Source organism: Falco cherrug, chromosome 6, assembly GCF_023634085.1.
Source record: "Falco cherrug isolate bFalChe1 chromosome 6, bFalChe1.pri, whole genome shotgun sequence".
NCBI classification, from domain to species: domain Eukaryota; kingdom Metazoa; phylum Chordata; class Aves; order Falconiformes; family Falconidae; genus Falco; species Falco cherrug.
Window position 1 is genome coordinate 55,121,166 of NC_073702.1, and position 21,586 is coordinate 55,142,751.

The 21,586-nt window shown below is 40.4% G+C and overlaps 1 protein-coding gene across 2 annotated transcripts in view; it reads right to left on the reverse strand.

Annotated features, from left to right (window-relative positions):
- The window catches only part of ENPP1 (ectonucleotide pyrophosphatase/phosphodiesterase 1), a 55,549-nt gene extending 34,248 nt beyond the window's left edge, over nucleotides 1-21,301 (reverse strand). Inside the window, exons 1-5 of one of the 2 annotated variants that reach the window (XM_055713725.1) lie at nucleotides 21,067-21,299; nucleotides 7,434-7,506; nucleotides 5,655-5,771; nucleotides 3,357-3,482; nucleotides 3,138-3,198 (exon numbers count right to left, since the gene is read on the reverse strand). In XM_055713725.1, the coding sequence (XP_055569700.1) occupies nucleotides 3,138-3,198; nucleotides 3,357-3,482; nucleotides 5,655-5,771; nucleotides 7,434-7,506; nucleotides 21,067-21,255 (566 nt within the window). In that variant the 5' untranslated portion in view covers nucleotides 21,256-21,299. Of the gene's footprint in view, nucleotides 1-3,137; nucleotides 3,199-3,356; nucleotides 3,483-5,654; nucleotides 5,772-7,433; nucleotides 7,507-21,066 lie in introns of both variants that reach the window. The other variant, XM_055713726.1, reaches the window with a different exon arrangement.
- Between the last annotated feature and the right edge of the window lie 285 nt (nucleotides 21,302-21,586).

Genomic DNA, 21,586 nt, shown 5'->3' on the forward strand with positions numbered 1-21,586 from the left:
TGTTCAATATTGCTTACCAACAAGTCTAACTGGAAAAAAAAAACCCACACACAAAAAACAACCAACCAAAACAAAATTTAAAACAACTCCTTAGAAGGGGACTTTACGCAACTGTTTCTGGTTTGGCATTTACAAGTAAACCAACTGTTAAGTACATGTTTTTATTGTCTGCAAATCTAGCTGCTGATCCCCTTGCACATGTAAAATTAAACTTGGCAAAACAGACCATTGCCACAACCAGGGAGATTGGCTGTTTCGCTTCTATATACTTTACACTGAGTGTGCTGAAACTCATAACTGCCCTGTGCTCAGGGAAGCAAAGCATGACAGACCACGTTAAACTGCACTCTCTTTGGAACAGCTCCAGTAAAACCCCCAAACTGATCTGAGCTCAGTTCCAACATACATCAGCAATTTCACTACTCCTTCTGGTCAGTAGCCAAGGTTACACTACTTCAAAAATGTGCTACCATCAGTGAGCAAGCAAGCCTGGGAGGCTCAAGTTTTGGCCCTGCCAGTGATTCATGCTGGCTGTGTCCAAACAGTATGACAAGGGTGTTTCACAGCTCTTGGATAAATATGTACGCCACAGTCACATCCTGACTCCAAACTGAAGGAAATGCCATGGTAATTATCCCCTCCTATAAACTGGTTTCTATGGAAACAATGTAGGCAACACAGGCTTGCTGTGGTCTAGCAGGTTCACCAGTCTAGATGGTCAAGAGCTCAGAACCACAGACCACAATTAAAGGAAAGAAAAGTAGAAGAAAGAAAGGAAAAGAGAAAAAGCCCCCTTGAAAAGCTAAACATACTACACCAAACATCCTATCCCACACACACTACTGCTTATATACAGCCACAAAGCGCAGGAAGTAAAGATTTCTTTTCCGCTAAACATACATAAAGGCTCAACGGGAGACATAATAGCAATCTTCAAATACACAGGAGAGATCTGCAAAAAGGAATGGAATCAGCTGCTCTTCCAGCTCAATGAAGATAGAACAAATAGTAATAAATACTTAAAAGTACAGCAACAGATAGTAAGACATCAGGAAAACCATCTAGCTAAGCACTGGGATAAACTGGTTAAGTGTGTTTGAATTTGCTCCTAGAACAGTGGGAAAGACTAGCTTACTCCTGAAATCTTACAGCCCTTTAGCTTTATGGTCCTATTAAACAACATAGAACTCAGTATTGGAAAGACTTAGGTGCATGCTTCATTTTAAGCATTTGATCAGTCTCATTGATATCAGTGGGATTTCTCAAATTAAGCACCTCATTTAACACTGCAATGTCTTTTGTCTCTTCTGTACCACAAGAGCAAACCCAACTAAAACAGAGTAAAACCAGCAATATGAACCCACAAAACATTCTGTATTAATATGCACAGAATCAGAACTGTTATCTTGAGACCTCAAAATGAGCACTATGCTGAAGTCACTGGCACTCCTGCCTACTTCACCATAGGAAAAAGTGAATTGTTTACAGAGTTATTAGTTATGGGAAAGGCTTGTGTGCTAATAGGCTGAGATGAGCCTTCAGTCAACACTTTGATTCAACTCTGACCACACATCACCCTTTCCTGGGCTGGGTTTTATTGCAATATTTTTGGTTTTGCCAGGATTAAAGCAGTTTTAGTAAACTACATATCCCTTTCATACAAACAAAAATAAAAAAGCTGAAACCAAGTTAACCAATAGGAGTTGCCATAGGGCATTCATGCCATTAACCTTGTAGATGTGCCCAAGGCTCTTGCTTGTTTATCCACCCTTTGGGGTTAACACTTCCTGATCTTTCATTAGTGAAATCAGCATCCTAAAGTCAGTTCCCAGCACACAGTCCTGAATGGCCCCTGACCTCAGAACAGGAGTTAGAGATAAAAGTTCCCAGAACCACCTGGCTACCACACTCCTACATGTGTGTTTATCAGGAACTTTGACTTCAAGCTGGACAGCAGCTCCTATTCGTCTTGATGAAGGTTCTGAAATGTAACTATGTTTGTTGATGCTTGGAATCAGAATGAAAAGTGCTTATTTGGTATACAAATATTCCAAAAGGAAATGTATTTTGTCAACAGTATTATAACTCCAATGAACATAGCAATATATAAATATTTTAGTGTAAGTCACAAAAAGTAGTGACATAAAAAATGAGAATTTTTTACTTTCTAGAAACATTTCAGCACGCCATAATTTCAAAATCATCAAGCTGAAGATAGTTTTGATTTTTTCAAACCCTTTTCAGTAAAAACACAATTGAATTCAATTCATCCCCACAACATATCTACAAACTATTTTCCAGTGGAACACTTTTCAATCAAGAATGTTTAAGTCATTTCTATTGATAACTTAGACATACAATCATAGTTTACAATGAACTTTAACTTTAAAGTTAACTTGAAGATCCCACAGCAAAAACAGCACAAGGAATGCAGGCTTTTTTCCTGACTGGAAGCTTTGCTGTCCTATTTGAGCCCGAGTGCTGATGCCATAAACTACACGAGTCATCATTCCTCACACAGAGTATACATAAATTGCAGGAGTGGGACCAACATGGAGCTGAGCTAGAAAATACAAGGATCACATGACAGTTTACACTTTTTAAAGAAAGTAGTTCAGACAGCTTGCAAATAATGGCTGTCCCACTGCTGGTGGAACTGGGACAGCGATTTGCCCACATTTGCAGCTCTGGGGCTAGAACAGACAAGGGAGTGGAAAGGTCTTTAGAAGTGACTGGGGAGGGAAACAGTCTTAGGAGCCTGAGATTGCTGGATGAGTCCCACAATATTTAGGACAGTGGGTATTGGAGCACATGTAGGACAGTGAGGCTGGTACAAGGCAGAGCTGCCCAGAGTATACACATCTGTGAGAGACAGCAGGGTTCAGGAACAGGCATGTCTTGCAAGTCAAGCAAGTGCTGGAATATACAAGTGCTGCTGTGATCAGCAACGTGATCTGTTATGTAGTGTTAGTAAGCATTACCAAATGCTGGCTGAACAGGTGTTCTTCTCTGTCTAGTAGCTCTCTTGTAGTGGATAGGAAAGGCAAGCAGGTCCCAGAAAAGCACAGTAGGAAAAATAATCTCAAAAATGAAACATAAGCAAAGAGCAGAGCTAGGCAAATATACAATGTCCTCACCCTTTTGGACACTGAGGTTCAGTAATGTCCTCACATTCTTCTTCAACCCAGCTTGCCTCTCCTTAAAACAAATGAGTGCACTTTATTTTTTAAGACAGTACATTCTTATCGATAAATGCAAGGGGTTTTTTTCATTTTAAAGTTGTATTATCCTTGCTCCTTTCATACAAATATGGGTACACATATGAGAGACCATAGGAACTTGTTGAGGATATTTACCTTTACAAACAGCGTGATAATTCACACAGCAATCTTTATTTTCCACACAATCATCCGAACAGGAACAATGATATTCTGGTCTCCTCTTCTCTCCACACCTGAATTTATTGCATGTCCATATATGGGCTAAAAAACAGATGAGAGAAGGACAGCACAATGATTAATACCAGAATAAACTGAGTGTTAAGTTCTGTCTCAATTACGTACTCCCTGAAAAACAGTTCCAAGGTATCTCATGCATGCATAATATTGCTAACTTTGGCACTTTAGAAAACAAACACCCATGGCTGAATAATCCAAGTGTACAGCCACCTGAATAAGATTATGCAGCATATGGTTATAAATATCAGATCAGAAAGAGTCCTTTCTACAGGCCTCCTTCAGATAAGGTAATTTATGTGAGTTTTATCTGGTAAATCCAAACAACTCCCCCAGAAAAGCCCCAAGTGTGACATTGAATTTGGAATGCCCTGAAAACACTGAGCAGCAGTAACTTAATCTAACTTGCACTGAAGTCACAATGGATTTTACCAGTCACCAACAGGCACTCAGCTTCTTTCAGCATCTCTTAGGCACCGACATCACTGTCACTATTTGAGACTATATTCATAAGCTCACAGGAAGACCTACTGCTTTCAACTTCATTGTTGTTTTTATTTTTCCTGAGTCATATTGATTTTTCTGAACGGAATACTCCAATACATCATATCATTTTGTTATCAAGTGTAAACACAAGTAGATCCTTCGTAGCCAATGAGAATAAACATGAACTAACTGACCAGCTGAGTGAATACTTAAGTGAAGGTCTTAACAGAGACATGGAAGCCAAATCTCAATGTTTGATTACAAGACAATCAGCAATCTTTGTATGCTACTAGAAATTAGAAATCCCTAAAAGCATTCTCAGGTTAATCTCAGAAATACTGAGCTTCAGTAACTTCACCAATATCAGTAGATCTTTACTTTTGTGAGACAGAAGAATCTATTATGGGTTTAGTTACATGATACTATTTGGAATTTGATTTTCCACTGATCTTAAGACTAATCTAAAAAAAACCACACACACCACCAAGCAATGATTCCCATTCTTAGTGCCAAGACAGATTCTCCAGTTTACTTCTAAATAATTCTTTAAACTGAGGGAGAGTAGTGTAATGAAACTAAGTGAAAGATTAAAACCCATGCAACTGTTCTATAAGAGAAAGCTTTATGCAATTCAGAGGACCTTTTAATAACAGTCGATTGAAGCAGGGATCTAAGCTTAGTTTAATCATTTGGTTTTAAAAGTCAACATTGAATTTTTAATTTCAGGGCAAGACCACATTGATAAATTTAATAAATACACATAACTACTTTTTTTCTCACTTCTCTTTAACTGAAAGGAATGCTGCACATGAAGCATGAAGTTTAAATTAGAGAAAACAGTCAAGTTCTGTCCTTAGTGTTACTACCCACACTAGCACCTTTCCCTGTAAAATTTCTCCACAGTACTTCTCACACCTTTGCCTATCTGGCCTTTGCTTTCTGGCAAATCATGAGAACTGCATGATTTGCAATCACTTTGCAATCACTCTCCACCTCTACAATCTGTTTTTTCATCCTGCCTTGTCCCAAAGGCCAGAACATGACCCTTGCTTCACACTTAAGCTAGGGAGTAGCAAGGCAGAGGGTCTGAATAGCTGTGTAAGGAGAGACAGCAGCTTTCACAGAGCTGCTCTGTCCTTCCCCTTTTTCACGTGGGTGACGACCAAAAGATGCAATATACAGAATGTTCTCCTATTCCTGGCTTTCTTGAGAATGTAGGAGTTCTCCCTGACCCCAAGGACAATGCAGGTCACTGTTCTCTCACTCCCATACAGAGAACAAAAGGCTGGCTGAGACCATGAGTTGCAGTTTTTCATCCTCTTTCCAAGGGGGAGGGCAGCAGCACAGTCCTCTGAAGCCTCTCCCCCCACAGGAGCTATCAGAAAGCCAGCCTACTGGCTATGTCAGCTCCTATGTAGTCCAGCTGGGTGAAATACAAGCTTTGTGTACAACACAGCAGCTGCACCAGAACCATGAAGTTTCTACACGATTCCCAGTATCACCATCACCACTGAAAGTCCACCTCTGGTTGCAAGCAAGGGAGCACAAAGAGGGGGAGACCGCTGGCATCAACCACCCTGCTGTTCAGCAGCCCCCCTTTGCACTCAGAGCCCATCTGAAAGAAGTCAGGTATTACAGCCACCTGATCACAACTGTACTCACATTTGTCACAGACCAGAGAGTTCGACCCCACAGCTTTTTTTCCATCCTTACCTGGTTGTATACATGTTTCCTGGTAATCTAAGCAGCAGTTTCCAAGCTTGACACAATCTCTATCACAACGACAGCTTCCAAAGGTCCTTTCAAAGCAACGACCTTTGCAGGTTTTCACTGTAATATTGGATAGTGTTAGATGTCAGTGGCTGAGCCCAAATCAGTCAACATGCAAAAGAAATTATTAAGGTCAGCATATGGAATGACATAGCTAGTCATTCCACAACTTAGAAAATGGCTGCAAACAGTGACAGCCAAAGGAAAAGTCTTGCTCCGACTAAATGTTTATTTTCCTATTGGACAAAAATATTTTTTCATGTTGAACAAAGGGTTCTGTTCTGTTTTAGCAGGAACATGATGTTTCATTATTGGCAAAAACAAGTGAAATAAAAGACTACGATTCTAGTTGTGAGCACCCCACTTTCTGTATCACCAGAAGACACGAGTACAGTCATGCAGAATACAGATCTCTCTGAGGAAATCTGAACCTAGGTTTTCATTAAGGGTGCTCTAAACAGTGATTTTTTTTGGCAGAGAACATTAATCTTCATTTTCACATCTGAACATTCCACCTTCTTTAAATAATTAAACATTAATTAGAATCCAGACCGCATTGGCTATGCTTGCAACTCTCCCATGCTCGTGCCCTGTTTGAATGACTGTTTTCATACAAATCAAAGGAACTGAAGGAAGCCCCAGTTTTACATCCCGCTGTACCATGGTTAAGGTACTATCTCAAGACACAGGAAGGGCTGTTCCAAACCAGACACAAGAGACACATAATTGCGTGTACTGCTCACTAGCTTAGTTTCTGTTCAGTTTTAATATACAAAAAAATCCCCAAACGTAGCATGCTTCCACTAGACTGGGGTTGCCTGGGAAAAAACAACTTGTGATGCGAAGCATTAACAGCACTTCAGGATGAAACAGACTGACCAACTACTGTTCAATCACCAGAAGGGAGTGAGGCAAATCCTTCATCATTTGCCTTCTCTTCTCAAGAATCTTGAGGGGTGTGATATTAGGAAAATGAGATAGTGAACTAATATTGCAGAGTTGTAATAAAATAAGAAAAAACCTAAACAGATTCTGTGGGGAAACTAAGAATTTGAAATGTAGTTAAAAGTAATTTCAGGACTATTTGTTAAGCCGATCAACTTTGAAATTACTCTAGACAGCTGTTCCCAAAGTAAAGCTTGATTTCTTTAAATATCTTTCATAACCTTCTACCTGAAGAAACTTCACCACTGAAAAAACCACTTATTTTTCAGGACAGAAAACAGCCAGAGGAATTCCACAAGGAACATTTTCAGACTACAGTTCTAACCAATAAAAAAAAAAAAACCATCAACTTTTTTCCTCCCCCTAATTGACTGGAAAAGATGAAAAACATGTTCCAGGACAACATGAAATACAAATTGTTGGTTTAGAGGGTTTTTTTGTTGTTTGTTGAGGGGTTTTTTGTTAATGGTGAACTGAGAAAAGCCAGCCATGTGACATCACCACAGTGACAGTTGGGATACATGGAAGCTGCCAGCCCAGACACTGACTGCTAGGATCAGTTTACCTCTCAAGTACACACACGTACAGAGTACACCTAAGGTTTGCTTCTCGGTATTTTCATTTCCCTCTAACTGAAACTGCTTCAAGTAATGCATCCAGTCTTCTTCCCACAGCAAGAAAGGATGGTGTTCGGATACTATCAAAATTAATTTACAAAAAGAAAAAAGAAACAAAAAGGAATTTCTTAGAAATATTACTAAAAGGCGTATTAGTTACCATCTTTTGAACAGCTAGGCTTCAGGCCAAATATACATCCTAGGATTGTCGTTAACATGCAGACACAGAGTACCTGTGGGACAGGAAGGAAAAGAAAGTAATGTTAAATGACCATTGAATGATTTTGAAAGACCTCATTTTCTCTATAATGTTATACAATTGCACTGAAATTGATAAACATGCAGACTAGGATGTCAATTTCACTGTCTTCACAGTTTTCACTCACACAATTAGTTACATTGTTTGCAATTAGTTACTGGTACATGAACATTCTTAAATAACTTGGTAAAAAGGAAATACGCAGGACCAGTCTTAACATAGACATGATGATGTATTTCTTTCTCTGAACCAAAAAAAAAAAAAGATATTCATGGTTACACATATATCAATTTTATAGAAAACTTTCTTTGCTCCACTTCTTCCTTCCTCCTAGGTTGTTCTAAGAAGGTGAAGCGAAGTTTTGCCATTGACCACAGACTACAAACAGAAGGCATGGCCCTTAAGTGATACTTATAATTTTCTCAGGCAGGAAAACCTTTTTCCACTTCCTAGTATCCAGTTTGTACTAGATGTTGGTCCATACCATGGTAAGCAACTGTGGCATGTCATATTAGACTGACCACAGTGTCTTACACAGACCAGAAACTATGGCCATGTTTATTTTGGATTCTGAAAGTTATCAAACAAGCACCATATTGTACTTGCCCAGCATTTCAGGGGAAGACCTAATGCCTACTTAAATACACCAAAAGATTCCTTTTAACCTCATTAAATACTGAAATTGGTCCATAAACTCTTTAGGAAAAGTGTATATATTATGAATGCATATACAGTAATTAAAGAGCCCAGGAAAGCCAACAATGCACTTATGATGTCCATTCTATTCAAGTGTACAATGTAATAAGGCAGTCTGCCAAGAGTCCTGAAAGAGAAGGGACTGTAATAATGCAGATTTTCTCATTCAAACGCAACTGGGGTGGTATAGGTAGGAGAGAACGTACATGTTGCCTTTCCAGTCATTGTTTTCTGAGGAAAAACTGCTTTCAAGCAATATTTCAATAACTTCACATGCATGTCTATACAGTATCTCCCTTTCTTCACTCCTTCCCCATCAGCAAAAGCTGCCAAATCACTCTTGAGTATGATGCCCGAGTCATGTTGTAATGTGGCAATAATTCATCCCATTTTAAAATGCACCTGATTATCAAGCTCACGTTTTTAAAGACTGTGAGTACTTGAGTAAATACAAAGTAACTGTGTTTTTAACAAATATATAGTTCACTGTACACTTTTGTTCACCGAGCAGTTAATAAAGACAGTAAAGCCATTTCTAGAATGTGTAGCATTGAAATTCAGATACTATTCTGGACTTGTGAAATGTAAGCTATCATACACCACATTAATCGATATAAAAATATTCCATATATAGCATTCATGAAAAAAGGAATTATAGACTGGATCTGATTAAACTCTGGCCTAGAATTCTGAACCAGGCAAGTCTGGAATGTTAGATTATTCAGCGCAAAGTCTAGCAGAGAAGTAAGTACTTTGAGTTCAAATCTGTCTTTGAATTTACATGGAAAGAATGAAAATAAAAAATAATGAGGGAAAAAAATGGCATTATCAATGCACCCAGATATGCCACAACTGATAGAAAGGTGCAATTCTCCATTAACCCATCAGTCAAAAATGAACACAACTGCAGAGCTTTGTACTTATTTTCTAAAGAGTATACCAATATGTGCAGTATCAATTATATTTTCTGTTAAATTGGTATTAGCAGTAGTACTTTCCATATAAATTCTTCTAGACCTTTGAAGTCTTCCATGTGAAAGAAACACCTAATAAGAGCACATGCACAGTCAAGTAGGTAGCATGTCAGATGCAAGATGTCAAAGCCCAGCACAATCAGTGTACAGTGCAAACCCTGATATTGTCCTTTTAACTTCTTTATTATTTGGAAGTTAGAAATTGATTGATTTGTTTTTAAAAAGCCAACTTGAGAACAGTTTTTCAGAGTGACAATATATTGCTTCTCTACTCCCACCAGGCCTTGCTACAAGGGTCAAAGAATAGAATGTCCTCTGACGTGACCACAAACATGCTTTAAAACAAACACCACCCACACCTACTCTATCTGGAAGAGCTTTATTCCCGTATCTTCAAATAGCTACATGACCTATGGGACTTATGCCACCTAAGGCACCCTTGTAACAAAAACCCATTGCAGTGCCTCTAAATGGACTATTAATATTCCCTTATGGAGCTTCAGTGTAGGTAATGCATGGTCAAAACCCAGGAATTTAATTGTGACGCCAAATTAACATAAAAATTAAATCTAAATAAAATTAATTCTAATGTGGATCCCAACTAAAACTGGTAGATCCTCATTAAAGTTCTCACAAACAATTCCTGATGCTTTGGCACCAAATGTTCCTAAATCACAGTTCTGTATTGCATTCCAGATTTTGAGTGTTATACTTCTATCAACATAATTAATTCCAACAAGCAAAAACATGAAAGGATTATGTTCACTGAGGCATACAAGTGTTCTTTTGGGTAGGAAATACTACCAAGTGGTAATGCTACTTGATGCAGTAATGCAACTTGTTTCCTACAAGCAATACCCTGGAAACTTCATAGCATACTACAAATGCTCGCTGCATCTCTACTACAAACCAATTCTGCTCTCAAATTTCTTCTATACACACACATCACGAAAAACATTGCCCATGTCCTTACCTGGTATACTGTGTCCATCTACAACAAATGAAGATCTAGGAACTTCTATTGACTCATCACATTCAAGTCTTTGCTTTCTTAACATTCGTCCCACTAGCTTAAATTTTAGTCTTAAAAATGTCTTACTGCAATGTACTAAAGCTTCCCACACACACACTTCTTTTCTTTCTTTCACACTTAATAAAGAAGCTTTACAAAACTGGTAAGCTTAGAGGTAAAGCATTTCACAATGTTCAGGGACAGCCAACTAATCCAGCGGACTATACCATGCAATTGCAGCTTAGTGTAAAGGCTCTGAATCAAAGCTTTATCTTGAGCCTGAATGACTTCATTCATGTGCATATTATCCACACAAATGGCACAAATGTTCAGCTGGAACAATGTAAAGCAATTAATACTAGCCAACAGCAGCAGTACTCGACTAGGAACAACAAGAGGGGTTACACTAGCAGTTGACCTGTTGTTAGCTGAAAGGCTCTAAGACTACCAGCTCTTCAGATGACAAGGAATATTAAAGCTAGCCCTAAAGGTCACCCAGGCACAGAAAGTCATCTCACTGCTGCAGTCCAAGTGCAGAATAATTTACTTTGTCTCTTGCTATATGGGACCTTGCTGCAGCAGGTAGGTTACCAATATTACCTGAACTATTTTACATACAGGTAGCCCAGTTTTGGGGTGCTGCAGTCTGTATGAAGATTATGTATTCTTTAAATCTAGATAAGAACAAGAAGTTGCACACACAGTTTAAAATTTAGTATCAAGAACCTTGTTAGAACCCTGCAGCAAGTACCAGACTCAAAACTCTAGTTACCACCACACTGTCAACCTTACACCTGCCATCATGGTTTAGTCTGTCTTTTTAAACAAAAGGAGAAAAAAATCCTACCTGTCCTCTCTCCCATATTCTTCCCCTCAAAAAAGAGAAAGCAAGAAATGAGAAAAAGATGCAATTAAGAAAGAGTATGGGAATGCAACATTTAGTAGGAAGGCAAATAAAGAATCTGGCTTTTCTATACACAAAAGTAGCACATGAACACTTCATGATCTGTAACTTGGGAGATTGCGAGGACAAAATGTTAGGTTTGGTTTTAATACAGTATCCGAGAAAATTCTTTAAACCAACACTTAATTGCAGTGAAGAAAGTGTCCTTTTTAGTTTGAAAAATATTTTTTTTAAAAGTTTGCTTTGGAATTAAAAAACATTGTCATCTAGGGATGAATCTCTCTCCCATCACCACTTCCTTTATGTAGGAGGAAGCAATAAAAGCTTTGCTTTGTAAACATTATAGTGGTCAGGAATAGGTGGTTAAGTGGAAAACTGCAATCCCCAAAAACATTTCAAAAGCCTTTTATTTTAAGCTGGGCAGATGCAAATATGATAACATGGTTAGAGAGCACAATCATTTCCATCACTCATCTCTAGAACTGCAGCTCAGGAAAATTTCTCAGCAGTGATTTTGGGGAGTTGGCAGAACAGCCACAAAACCAACAAGCATGCAGGCTGCAGACATCAAATCCTAAAGGGACTGGTCAACTGTACAGGTCTTAGCGACACAGAAAAAAGTCTCTCACCAGCCTTAACTACCATCACCTTTCCTTTGCTATCATATTTTACTCTTCCTTTACAGTCAATGCTACTGTCCCTTTCTCTTCACTCTTCCTTAGCTCCGCCTACCTCCCCTACTCATCTATTCTGCATTTTCTTTGGCAAAGAATGCATTGATATTTCTTTTAAGGAATAATGATTCTGAATTAAGTTTATTTCTGTGTTGATCTTCCTTACTCTTTGCCTACCATGTACTCAGTTGCTTTCTGTCTTCCTTTCTTCATCCCTGGTACTCCATAGCCAACAAAATGCATCACTCCAAGGTTTAAGGTACTTTCATTAACAACTATGCAATTAAAGTAGTGGGAAGTAGTGGTTTTCCATTCTGATCACCATGATTGACTCTCACAGTTGTGTCACGTCTGTCCATGAAGGGAGAACGTCTAGCCTGGGCCTGTAATGCCAATATTAAAAAAAAAAAAACAACCACCATGGAATTTTCCAAAACTACTTGGATCTGTGAAGAACATACCATGTTTTCACCATTTTGTGTGCCTAGAATAGATGACTAATGATCTGGACCTTAAAACTGAGATGTCTTTGAGAAAGAATTTCATCTGAAAAGTGTAAAGAACAGAGTAATAAATAATGAATTTAAAGTAAGAACAGAGTCACCTTCTGTCTTAAAAGGGCATTGTTAGAAGTGCAGCAAGCATACTGTACAGAGAAAAAACAAACTCATCTACACTTGTCAGGGGCAGTGGAACACTTATGTTTCTGAAAGATTTTTAAACAGGGATAACCCCTCAACAGCTCAGTTTTATTCAGAAGAAGGGGATACTTAACGAAGTTTACTATACTGAAAGGAGGTAGATACTTCACTCATTCCAGCACAGCTACATACTTAAAATAAGTCACCTAAATAAATAAATAAAAAATAAAGCAGCTATCAGTACTGAAACAAGTGCACCACCTCCTTCTTGCACCACTCATCTCTTCTTTTGATCTTTGTAAATATTTTTGTGCTCTTCAAAGACTTGCTTCTGTTGATCCACATTCCACACCTAGAGCCCAGGAGGAAGAGGAAAGCCACTGAGCCTCACAGGTCCTGGTTGTCTTGAAACACTGAAGGTGACTGAACTGTCCTTAAGTCAGTGGAAGGAAAAGCTGGAGCTTCCACCCAAAATCTTTTCAGAGCTAAAGATTTACTCTAAAAATACATAGGTATTATTGTTTTTCTTCTCAAAGCAGCGCACAGATCTATTCTCGCTGTTTCTATTGAATGTTCTTAAGACTGCTACATACTATTGCAACCTATGGTCATTCAAAAGACAAGAATATTTTAGAGGTAGCTTGAACTATTGTAAGATACCATAAAAAGCCCTCACAGAGCTTACCAAAGAGTGATTAAAAGTTAATTTGCAGGAAGTTATCAGCAGAAGATATTATACTATAGCTCTCTAAATACCTTCCAAGCCTATTAAAGTGTCTGGTTTTTAACAGGAAACAAACAAAAAGACAGGACCTAAAATATTTTTATTTGTTGCTTGTCCAACTGTATAGGTACGTTATTGTCTTAGAAGGCATTAACACATGAGCTGTTACTAAAGCACACACATTTTACCCCCTGGCTGTTTTGTTTCTCAATGCATTTAGTCATGGGAGAATTTACAGAGAAACTGAAGTGCAACTATACACTACCCAAAAAGATGAGGAAGTATAACTTCTGGTTAAAGTCCCAGAAAACAGATAGCAGCTGACTGCTGTTTAACCAGCAGGTAGGTTTTTGTAAAAATCTAAGGATAAACAGGACTGAAAACCGATCTTGGTTTATGAGAAAGTAAGTAAATATTGTACTTTCAAAACAATTACTTTATTCAGCACAGCAGACCATGAACACCAAATAAACACCAACACATGCCACCTACCTTAGTGGCAACCACATATGAATGTGTCATTACACAGAAAGAGAAGAAACTGTCAGTATTATGCCAGCTCAAACCTGTCATCCAAACAAGCAGCAATTGACCCATGAATAAAAGCAAAACTGGAGAAGGAAAATATGGCCTTGAGCCATGTTCATGGTCTCCCTATTCCAAAAGTCCCTTTTCAAGAATAGTAGTGTCATGAGAGTTGTAACAAGAACGGTGTAAAAAGGAGACTGCTTCTACTGGTACTGATAGTACCACCAAATATACCAATTAAACTTATACTCGCCTCCATTTTCCTGTGGCAGATGCTGATGCTGTTGCCACCATGACAGCAACATTAGGCTGCACAGGAAGACACAGTGACCTTAAAAAGCAAGTAAAGAAATCCTGTAAAACACTAAGAAAATAAGGAGTGTCAAAAATTGCAGAACCAAAATGGTATGGGAAGAAGATGTGACAAATAAGCTTTCAAAGATATTTACTATGGGTCTTTACTTTTTAAGTTAATAGCTATCTCTACAGAGAGTCTAACCATTTAAAGTACTAATGTCTTCCTTATTTTAGTATCCAAGAGCCTTGCAGAACTGCATGGAGGTGCTGTTTGGACCTCCCCACTCCCAGCAGTTTGGCTGCCTTTGCTTGGGACTCCAATACTGTTTCAGCTGTTGAGAGCAGCACTGTCTGGGAAACCTCAACAAGCCTTGAAGACAGCTCTTCAACAAAAAGCTAAAAGAAGTCTCAGCAGAGTCACCTCTTACCTTGTGTAGCCAGCTCTTGCCTCCACCCCCTGCCTGAGCCATCTTACAGCCACACAGCAGTCATGCCCATCCTGGCCAAGCACTCTTGATCCTGACCCCAGTCACTCACCTGTTTTGCCTGAATCGACCAAATGGCTGATGCTAGCACACTACAGGCTAATCCATCAGCAGATACTCTACACTCAGATTCCTAGGCACAACGTGGATGTTTTCAGGCAGGCAAGCAGCCAGTAGTGTTGACAGAAGCACCCAAGTCATACAGCTGGGGGTACTTCAGCCTGTTCCAAGCTTTGCAGTCCAGCTGGAATTTAGGAAGCCAGAAGCACTCACACACTGCACTGAGGGATGACCAAAACCTCCCAGATGGCTTAAATACTCCAGCTCAGCTACATAAGAGTATCTTGCAGCCTGTCCTAAACTCTATGCTGTTTTGCATATGCTGAAAGCAATACCTAAAATACCCACCCTAAAGTGAGCTTATTCTTAGAGAAGAAGTATTCTTAGAGAAGTATTCTTAGCAAAGTTGCAATCACACTTTTGGATGCAGCTAGGCCACAGTCAAAGTCAACCTAGTTTGGCAATAAAATTTAAAATGAGTTCTGAGTTCAATTATAAACAAAGATAGTTCCTACTCTCCATTGGTGACGATTTTCATATAATTGGATTTTTTTTTTTTCAGTACAAAGAAGGCCTCAATTCCTGCAAGTGTTTCTTTGAAGAATTTTTTTTACTTCATATCAGCTTTGTCATCTAGGATAGGATATGCTGATTAGCTCTGTGAAATAAAGTGCAATTAAAGCAAGAATACAAGTTAACCCTGGAAGCCCTTCAGAGTTAAAATGGACTTGATCATCTTAAAAATCTTTTTCAACCTAAAAGGTTCTAAATATTTCTTAGCTTTTTACTGTATGAGAGCGACATTATGCTTTTTTCTTCAATGCCCAGCATGAAGGCACCCACCTGAAGAGTAAAGAAATTTTGCATTTACAAGTTCGTGTGTATAATGAGAATTATTTGCAAATTCTTCCTTGAAAAATGAGCTGACTGAAGAGAAACATGAAGAGTTAAAATGGTCTTTAAATTCACCAAATGCCAAATTTTCTTTTGATAAATTAAATTGGATAAAAATATAGTTATTTATAGCTACAATTACATTGTAATTCAATTCATTTAAGCAAGATAAACAGCAAATGCAATTAGTAAAAATTGGTGTTTAATAAGAGGTATTTTTTTGTGCGTCTTCTGAATTCAAAATAAGCCACTACTGGACCTAAAGAGCTGTAATGTTAACTGAAGACAGCTAAGACACTTACTATAGAAAATCCTTGTTTCCAAACACTGGAATAGATTTTCCTACAAAATATTAAGATATTGGAGACTGGCCAAGAACTGATTTAATAATTTTGAACCAAAAGCACTTCAAAGTATTTAAACTACAGCCATCCTGTCACTGCCATTTTTTACTTTATATTACAAAGGAGGTTTGATGCTAAATGAAGTTAAGTAGCCTAACAGTCAGGAACTGTAATATTACTGTTAAGATGCGTCAAATGACTTGGAACACAAAAGTCCCATCTAAGCTCAATCCAGCACTCTCACAGGAACAAGTAATTTCAGCAAAGACTACTTTTCCTTACTGAAAAAGGAAAAAAAAGGCCAGGCACAAAGCAAAACAGTACAAAAAAGGCTGAAATTGAATGATATGCCAAGGGCCAAAAAAGGCTAGAGGAAAGACTGAATGTGTCACCCAGGCCTCCCAGACTCACGCAAAGTACAATATTATTGAATCCAGTGCTTAAGAACTGACTGATACCCACGAAAATACCCATGCTGAAGTTGGCTGAAGTCAATAACCATGTTCCAAACCACAGGGTTTGGGCACAAACACCTTGCTATCATTCTCTTTCCTCACATGAGTTATGTTAATTTCCAAGCCTGTATGATGAGCACAATGGGAAAATTCATGAATGCAGTCCTTACCCATGAATTAAGACAATGTTGCAGCAACACAGCAGCAATGGCAGAAGACAGAAGTCCATTCTGTTACTACACCCCTTTCAGAAGCCCAAACCCAAGAGCAGAACAAGCTTTTGAAGTAGCGTGGTGGCCCAGACCCTTCAACAGGTCCAACTCATTTCCCACTTGCTCTCTCACTAACTACTCCCTATCTTTACTTCTTCAACAGCACATGTAGAAGAGAAAGTAAGATTAAGTTGACAATAAAATTAAACGGGCATTTTCCATCTTTTCTGGAGAAAGAATATGGAAATGCATTATTCTGAATAACTACTAACCTATACAAAGGTTTAGGTAACCTCAGACATATTTAGGAGGAAAACCAGCAGCATTAAAACAACCAAACATGCAATCTTTCAGACAGATACGCAAGAAAATGTTGTTTCCACACCATCTCTGTGGGGGAAAACAACCAAACCTACAGCTGTCTCCATAATCCTGACACAGCACACCCATCTTTCCCTGTATAAGCAGAAAGTCAACAGCTATGGGTAATTTTGGAAGAAAGTGAGGAAAAACTTCCAGGACTCTTATATAAGGTATCTTAATAGACAACAGATCTCTCTTCCATAGTTAAGACTCTTGGGCCTAAACTGTCTCACTTAACATAAATGGGGGTTTATGATTCAGATCTTACACATGAAACTTAATATAGAGACCAACAGGAAACTGGAAGCAGATTTATAGAATCATAAGGCTAGAAGGTACTTTAAGAGGTCTTCAGTACAATCTCCTGCCCAAAGTTGGGTCAAAACTGACTTCAGACCTGGTTGCTCAGGGCTTTATGCTGTTGAGTCTTGAAAAGTTCCAAGGGTGGAGACAACACAATCACTCTGTGCAATCTGTTCCACCACTTAAGTATCCTCATAGCAATTGCTCCCTGACCCACATCCAGTACCAATTTCTCCTGTTTCAATTTATTGCCATTGTCTCATTCCCTCACTGTGCACGTCAGCGTTCATCACACATCAACACACATAGGTGTTCATCACTCAAGCCATCTCTTCCCCAGGCTGAACCAATCCAGGTCCCTTGGCCTCTCCTTACAGGGGAAGGGCTCCAGCACCAGACCACCTTGGTGGCACTCTGCTGAACTCACTCCAGTTGAATTGATCTTTCCTGTACTGGAGGGCCCCAGGCCAAACATAGTATTCCAGGTAGGATCTAACAAGTGTCAAGTATAGGGGAAGAAAAAAATTGGTTTACCAGTCCCTGGATACAGCCCAGCGCACTTAACTTCCACTGCTAGATAAAAGGGCAACTGAGATCAGCGCAGAAGCTCCCAAGGATACCATCTTCATTGTGGTGCCCTTCACTGGCTTCAGTTTGCAGATTACAACACCTTGTCCCACCCACTGCCTCAGTCTGATAAAGAGTCCACTAACCATCCAAAAGAAGAAGTAACTAAACCTACACAGGAGTACAACCACATACCCTGAGGATTGCTTCTCACTGTATCTGCAGCTTTCTTGGCATATACACCGAGTTACACTGTCTCAATTCACTACCTAAAACTGTTTTAATTCACAGGTATTATAGAAGTTCTAGCTACCTTCTCAGTGAATTTCAGAAGGCAATTGAATAGAAGAAAGTTTCAGAAGATTTAGTTTGGCACATGCATAAAACACTAGTCTTAAAAAAAAAAACTGGACTGCCTTAAAGGAACAAATAATCCCAGACAAATATTTTGTAGGTGTATTTCCAGACCATTTTTTAAAACTTCACAATTTATTATTTTTATGCACTCTGAAATACTCAAGTTACTCTTTAGAGGAGATTTAACACACTTTCAATGTTTCAGTGTGGACTTTATCTGGAATTCTGATGATTACTTTTTTTTTTATGATCAGGAATTCTCAAGTTGCAAAAACTCCTTAAGAAATTTTTAGCAAAAGCATCTAAATGAGTTTTCCAGTTCTGACAAAGAAAGCCTGAAATATTAAAAAAAAAAACATTGTCTATTTTGTTACTTTTTTCCCCTCAATGTTTCAGCTGTTACAAACGCATGGAAAATTTTATTTTAATGGAATGAGTGAATCAGACCAAAATGCAATGCCTGAGAGTCACTGGCAAGCTGGAATAGAAAACCTCAAACCTAAGCAAGAGCTACACTAGTCTCAGGCAGCAGCATGCTGCTCAGTCACACAACAGCAGCAAGCAGCTCATTGGACTTCGAGGGACAAAGGTACGAGCTCAGGTAATCGGCAAGATGCTAAAAGAAAATGTATGCACAGAAACTGCACTGGATAAAAGGATCGCTAACCGTCACAACTACTCAAAGCTGGATGTTTTCATTCTGTTGCCTTAGAGAAACGCCATGAGTTAGTAAACCCTTGTAGGCCTGTCCCACTGTTTGCAGAATCCCCCCTGTACAGCAAGAAACAGAAGAGCTACCTGCATTGTATTCTGAACTTAATTAAAATGCTTCCCACAACAAACACTGCTAGAAGTGGAGGTGACTACCACTTCTTTATCTACCTACACCCTCCCTCAACCAATGTACAGTCAGTTAACAACTATGTACTGCCATGTAACACAGAAGCTTCTGGAGCAACCAGCAAAACTCATGGGTACGGTTCACATGGTACAACCTTTCATACATGGGAACTCTGCAGCTCATGTATGGAAGCCAGGAATATCAAAGTTCCATTCATGAACTGTACAAGCATCTACAAGTGGCAGGTACATGGGTAAGAAGAAGGGAATGCAAGTAAGTTTGTTTTGGGTTTGGTGGTTGGTTTTTTTTCTTTTCTTCTGGAAAGCACAGTAATTCAAGTATTCTCTAATCACCAGAAACACACTCATCACTCACTTTTACAGTTTCTCATTGTCCAATCCAAAATGCCAAGCAGATAGGTCTCCTTTTTTACATCGGGGTGTTATCATAAATGCAATGGGCTTGTGAGAAAGAACAAACTGTCACTGCCAACACCAATTTTCCACTTCCTAACATATTTCAGTTACAGATATTCTTGTTTCACTCAATCCGCTATCACCTGCACCATACCGAAAGTTTTTCAAGTTCTCAGAATACTCTTAAGTTGTCTCAGTATCTGCAATAGCCAAAACCAATACCACATGGTCATTTATATTTAGAAATTTTTAATTATTTCTGTAGAGATGCCATATTTCACTCTGGCACTTTAGTCAGCACAGGACGAATGTTTCTCCAGTTCTCAGGGAACAGCAGTTTGGAAAATAAGGCCTTATTTCAGAAGAGTAAGTACCTGCAAACATTTTAGCTTGTGCTCAAATCCAGTCTTAAAGTGGCTATGTATCTCTAATAATTCTGTTGTATTAGAGCATAAAAAGCTCACAGTAACAAATTAGGTTATTTTCTACTATTACTACCAATTTCTAAGCCTGAAAAAAAGCTGAGCTGTTTTCACCAGCCAGCTGCAATGGCTTTTATGGTGCAACCTAACCTCCCTAGAAGACAGTGAAATAATGGAACAAGATACCTTTAAGGGGACTTTTCATCAGAACAGTTGCCAAAAAAGCTTCTACATAGGAACTACCATAGACCCTTACACGAATTTTGATATTTTTCTTATCATGTTCTGACAAGCTTGGAAACGCAACTTACCACCCGTTATGTCAGGAAGTATGACCAACATGTAATCGCTGCGATACGGTGGATGGTTCAACTGAAAGAGTAACCAGATTACTAGGCTACCGGTAAATCTGTAAAGGCATCTTGATCCTTACACTTTAATGCACTGAAAGAGGACTACTTATGGATATATATATATATGTAATAGAGTCTGTCACAGCTCTACTGAAGCTTCCACAAATGCTGAAGTTCTTTCACCTTTATAATGATTTTAGCCTCATAATGATCGCTCCAGACAGTCTGGAAGGTCTTATTTTCCCATCTCTACAGGGAGGATAATTATAATACAGAAGCATGGCTAAAACTGGAAAGTGACCTACCTGCTAACAATGGCTTTGGCCACCAGGGCCTCCGGACCAGCGCTGAAAGTGCCTCCAAGCAGCACTTGGCGACAATTTCAGTGCACGGTACTTCAAATTCAGTAAAAGCTAGTTATTGTACTTCCTCTGTCCTTTCAGCTCTTGACATTTTCAGCTTTTCTAGCTATATTTTCCTGGTTTAACTTGGTTTTGTCTTCCCTGGTGTCCCCCCTACACCAAACAGCTAAACCCACATGATGACAGATGGGACCACCATTAATGCTACGGAAGAATCAAGACAATCCAACCCTGAGCGCTATCAGAAGAATAAGATAGATCAAGTGAAAAATTACGACTCCCCGCCCCAGGCAGGTCGCTGTCTACAGGAAAGCGCGTACGACAAGCACCGCGCCGCTGCCCGCAGCTGTCTCCTGAGGCGGGCGGGCGCCGTCCGCAGCACGGCGGGCGCCCTGAGGAGCCGCGGGTGCCCAGGGCGGTTTCCCTCTCCCGACGCCGCTCCAGGCCGGCCGGACAGATCCCCGGAGGCTCTGAAGGGCCCGCCACGGGCTACTCTCGCCCTCGTGCCCGAGGAGAGGCTTGTCCATCCCCAGCCCCGCAGGGAGAAGCACCTGCCCCCCGCCGCACCGCTCCCCCCGGCGGCCGCCGGCGAGGCGAGCCCCGGGGAAGGCCGCCCGCCCCCCAGCTGCCGGCGGCCCCCCGGCCCTTACCAGGGAGAGCACTTTGTAGGTGTTGGGGTCCTTGCTCTTGCCGCCCGGAGCTCTCTCCGGCTCCTCGGCCACCTCCATGGCCGGCAGCATGGGCACGGCCGCAGGCTGCAGCCCGCCGTCAGCCGCCCCTATCCCACCGAAGTGGTCTTCGTGGCCCTTCGCCGCCGCTCGTCGCCCGTTACCCTGCATCGTCCCCACCGCTCTACCCTCCGCCTGCCGCGGCCGCGGCTATTAATAGCGTGGCTGCCCGGCTCCGCCCCGCCCGAGAGCGCGGCTGCCGGCGGCCCCCGCTCCCCCGCCGGCTTCCCCGCCGGCCGCGGTACGGGGGAGGCGGCGGGCTGTTCCTCTCCCTCCCCGCCCGCCCCGCTCGGCCGCCCCACGCTTGTCGCCCCCTCCCCGCAGGTGAGGGCGGGCCGCGGCCACCCCTCCCTGCGGGCAGGGCGGCGGGGAGACGGGGCCGCGGAGGTGCGGCGGCAGCTCGCCGTGACATCACGGCGCTCCAAAATAGCGTCCGGGGGAG